Source organism: Corvus brachyrhynchos, unplaced genomic scaffold (assembly GCF_000691975.1).
Source record: "Corvus brachyrhynchos isolate BGI_N302 unplaced genomic scaffold, ASM69197v1 scaffold412, whole genome shotgun sequence".
NCBI lineage: Eukaryota > Metazoa > Chordata > Aves > Passeriformes > Corvidae > Corvus > Corvus brachyrhynchos.
Genome location: NW_008236761.1, coordinates 561,292 through 566,009, shown reverse-complemented (window position 1 = coordinate 566,009; position 4,718 = coordinate 561,292). Strand labels below are relative to the sequence as shown.

Here is a 4,718-nt window from a genome sequence, read left to right as displayed (position 1 = left end):
GCATTCCTTGGGTTTTGTACTGTTTGATTTGCCAGATCACCTCTGGCAGCACAGAAAGCACTCGAGGGAATGACCCTCCCCAGGGCACCCCAGCCCTGCGCCTCACTCCCTCACGGGGTTTGTGCTGCTGGTGCCAATCCCTCCTTTCCCTCTCCCTGTTCCCGGCACTCCAGCACTGCCGGGGACAGGACAGCTCCCAGAAGAGAGGCGGCGTCTGGAGTGTTACGGCAAAGGCGCTGTAACTGTGCTGGACCCTGGGTGGAGTCCGAAATGGAGGAACTGCTGCCTGAACTCCCCCCTGCTGCCTTCTCTCTGTCCCCTGGCCCCTCCCTGGGCTCTGTGTACTCATGTAGCTGTAGGAGATTGGCAGCATTTCTCAGTCTGAGGGAGGCAAAGTCAGAGCCTTGCTTTGCAGACAGAAGTATCTGGTTTTGTTCAGAGATCTACTCCAGTGTTTTTTATTCCAAATTTTGGACAGGACAAAGAACCCCTGATCTTGTGAGGGTCTGGAGGTACTTCTGTAATAAAAATCATAACACCTTTGATAAAACACGGAGTGTTTACAAGTGTGAGACATTGCATTTTTCATGCATTTCCACTGTGTCACCATCCCTGTGCCAGGGAATCCATCCCCAGGTTCTGCGCTGTCCTTCCCCTGTGCTTTGTGCACATGTATTTCAGGCACAAGTAAGCTGGCACGTGTAGTGCATAAATATTTAACCACCTTGTCTGGAAGTTCTCCTTTAGAAGCTTACATGCTTTGAAGCCTACATATTTCTGCCTGAGGGATTAATGGTGCAAAAAGAAATCAGTGTAAAACTGGAAACAGCTCTAGGAAATTTGTTGTGAACTTCTCATGTTCAGCTTCAGGACCTATTTCCCCTAAAAACGCGGGGATGCAACAGGTTTTGAAGTTTTGTCTCTGAAGCTAAATTTTACTTCAGAATATCAGTGGCAGTGAGCATGCTTGGGCATGGAAGAGCCAGAGGAGAATCCAGAGCTTGCCTGACAGGTGGGTTTCCATCTCAGTGGAAATGTCAGCTCATCATTTCAGGAGCTGACTATAGCAAAATGCTGTAGTTGCTGTCTTTCTTTCAGCAAGGAAACATTTCTGTTCAGCCACAGGAGAGCCTTGGCAGGGGCAGTTCACCCTTGGCAGCCGCAGCAGGGACAGACTATACAGAAACCCAGAATCCTGGGATGGTTGGGGTTGGAAGGGACCTCTGGAGATCACCCAGTCCAACCCCCCTGCCAAGGCAGGGCCACCTGGAGCAGGTGACACAGGAATTTGGATTTTAGGGATGTCTCCAGAGAGGGAGGCTCCACACCCTCCTGGGCAGCTATTCCGCCCTCCTGGGCAGCTGTTCCAGGGCTCTGCCCCCTCCATGGACAGAAATCCTTCCTCAGGTTGAGGTGGAACTTGTTGTGTTTCAGTTCATGGCCACTGCTCCTCATCCTGTCACTGGCACCACTGAGCAGTGTGGTCAGAGTCTGGCACCATCCTCTGACACCCCTGGGGACATTTGCATGGATTGATGGGATCCCCTCTCAGCCTTCCCTTCCTCACCCTGCCCAGCTCCCACAGCCTCTCCTCACAAGAGAGATGCTTCAGACCCCTCATCCTCTCTGTGGCCCCCTCTGGACCTTCAGATCTCCCACAACTGGACCATTCTGGGTGTGCATTATCCCTTTTCCCTCAGAAGGGCTCGTGGCTGAGGGAAGGCAGGGTCACGCTGGGGCAGCTCTGCCTGGCACAGATGTTGTTCTGCCCCACTGCTGCTCCCCCAGAGTCCTGTCCCCTTCAAAGGCTCTGCATGTGGGCCTCCATAAACACCATCCTCAGGTACCACAGGGAGAAGACTGATCCGGCCTCATCCTGAGCCTGACTTCCCTGCTGAGACTGCTGACGAAGCTGCTAATTAATTCTGACTGTCACAGGATTTTTGTGCATGTATTCTGTATTTATAGCTTGTTGGCTTTTACACTGACATTTTATGAGATTACCCATTTTGTATATAATTGATACTAATAACGAAGAAAAAAAAAAGAACACAATTATCACAGTAATACCAAACAATTAGCCACAGGAAACTGTCTGTCACTTGCAGATGTGTTCAGGTGTGTGTGTGGCCCCTGTATTGATGGTCTGGGTAATACTGACCATGGAGCATTAGAAAAAGGGACAAACAAACTTGCATTTGCGGAATTACCATGGTGCAAATGTGACTTTCAGAAGGGGAAGCAGACTTTTCCAGCTGCTTTTTCATGAGGTGGCTGCAAGGAAATAGGATCCCAGCTGGAGGAGGATATCCCCATGTCCATGCCCTGGCTCCCATCAAAGGCAGATGGGTTTGCTCCTCGCTGCAGTTCAGTGCCAGGCTGGTTTTCCACATGTCCTGGGGGAAACCTGCCGGGTTTTACATTCCTGTGCTGAAGGGTCCGCCGTGGCTGTGGGAACCTGGTGTATTTATCTACCCCTCCAATCCCTCGGGATGCTGTGGCTCCGCCTCCCGGGGCTGCCTTACCTTGAAGAAGGTCATGGTGGATCCATCTCTGACAGCCCCGTACTCTATCTTGGTTTGCTTTGCCAGGTCATCTGCCGAGTCGATGGGGGATTCCATCCTCTCCACAGTCAGGAAGGCAGCCAGGTTGGCAGTGTAGGATGAGATTATGATTAAGGTGAAAAACCACCATATTCCTCCAACTATTCTGGTGGAAAGAGCTTTGGGCATCAGCTCTGATCCTGTTACAACACCACCAAGACAATCGTATTAAAATGAGGCTGAAGGATGCCTTGCCTGATACCACAGACTGGTTTTAGGCACACAATGCTTTTATGAGCTGCAGCATGATAAAATGGTTTCAACAATAATCTCACAGATGCACAGCTGACATTTATAATGGTAACACACCGGGAAGGGGATGTGCGCCATGATACATGACAAATGGAATTACCCTTGAGCCCCCTTACCTCTCTGAGCTAACCATGCTTGTGATATTAACCTTGTACATCCCCAGCAAGCTAGTCTGGCATTTTTGTCTGCTTCTGGAGTCCCTTTGTGCCTGTACACTGCAATTGATTTTGTAACCAGAGTTCTATTCTGCTCACAAGTATCTGACAGAAATACCTCACGGGAGGAGCCTGCCCTGTGCCTCCTGTCGACACATCTCAGCACCAGCAGGGAGATCAATGCAGCTCCAGTGGCCTCCAGTGAACCTCAGCTCAGCCCCCAGAAAACCTCTTCCTACCAATGTGTGCTTCACATTTGAGAAATCAGAGGGGTGATGGACACATCCCTCGCATCTTCAGGGCGATGCAAAATTTTGGACACTGTATTTAACACTCATTATTGCTGAACAGGTTTCAGCAGGTCTCTGCCATTGCCCTAGCTCCCCACAGAGCAGCACATGCTACCTGCACTGAAATGGCTTCAGGCAGCTTGGATAGCCTCTAACCTCAGCCACAGAGATACTGCTGTTTCCAAGCACTCTGAGGCAAATTTTCTGCTCTTGTTGGGGGCCCATCCCCACTGAATTCTGTCCATAACGTGGGATTCAAAGATCTGGTTCAGCAAAGCTCTTAGGCTGCCACCTGAGGACTTCTGACTTCAAGTTAAGTTTTTGCATAATTATTTTGCTGATGAGGGATGGACTTAAGAAAATACTTAAGTGCCTGTGAACAGAGTGCTCAGGGCTAAAGCTTTTGATGTGACAAATGTATTTTTATTACTGGAAAGACATGTAGACCTATTATGTCTCCCCAGCTGTTCAGTGGGTTCTGCAAGAAATTTCAGCATGTTTCAGAGAAGGTTTTCAGACTTTGCAAAAACTCTTAATGTGACTTTTGGGGCAGAGACCGAAAGGGTAGAACCTTCCCCACCAACCAGCAAACAGATTGGAGCTGGCTTTGTAAACACAGAGCTGTGTCTCTTAAAGGTCAGAGCTAAGCTTAGCCCAAGGGTTGGAGTGTGTTGACAGAACTGCCAAGCAGCGAGAACAGTCTGAAGGCAAAAACTCTCACTTGAAATTTTCCAGTCCAAAAGGAGTTGTTTCCAGAGCTGTAGCTCTGTCTGGGTTTATGTTTGGGGTTCTGCTGGGGTTCATGCTTTTTAGATTTTTTTTTTTTTAATACAATGAAATATTTCCTCATTGCTCTCTCTTTTTAAGCTGGGGTTGAACTGCAAAAGCTGTGCTGATTCAGGTCACCCTGAAGGAATTCTTGCTTTTAAGCTTAGGCAGCCATACAAATGGAATTCCTACACTTGGCCCTTGATGCTGTGCCCCACCCATGGAACGTGCCAGTGCTGCTCAGGAGTGGATGGAAAATCCCTTGTGCTGCGCTTGTGGGGTGGATGCCAAACCTCCTGTGACTTCTGCAGCAAGTGGTGTTTGTGGGAAAGAACAGGCTCAGTTCACCGGGCTCTGGGCACCACAGCCTGGTGATTCTGCATGGAGTGACTGCTCTGCGGAGGTGAGAGCAAACCCTGCTCCTGGCTGAGTGGGGCAGCATCTCGTTTTCCCAATGGTCATTCCAGTGTCCACCTTTCTGAGTGCCTTGAGGCAGCAAAAAGTTTATCACAGAATAATAGAGTGACCTGGGCTGCAAGGGACCTTAAAGATCATCCAGTTCCACCCCTGCCATGGGCTGGGACACCTCCCACTGTCCCAGGCTGCTCCAAGCCCCAGTGTCCAGCCTCGGACACTGCCAGGGCTCCAGG

The 4,718-nt window shown here is 49.8% G+C and overlaps 1 protein-coding gene and 1 long non-coding RNA gene across 2 annotated transcripts in view; one reads left to right on the top strand and one right to left on the bottom strand.

Moving 5' to 3' along the window:
- LOC108444895 overlaps positions 1–4,718 on the top strand; it is a 77,815-nt gene that overhangs the window by 23,313 nt on the left and 49,784 nt on the right. The window lies entirely within an intron of this gene.
- GRIK1 (glutamate ionotropic receptor kainate type subunit 1) overlaps positions 1–4,718 on the bottom strand; it is a 54,515-nt gene that overhangs the window by 13,653 nt on the left and 36,144 nt on the right. The window contains exon 12 of the mRNA XM_017727093.1: positions 2,526–2,743. Within this exon, the coding sequence (XP_017582582.1) occupies positions 2,526–2,743 (218 nt within the window). The remainder of the gene's footprint in view (positions 1–2,525; positions 2,744–4,718) is intronic.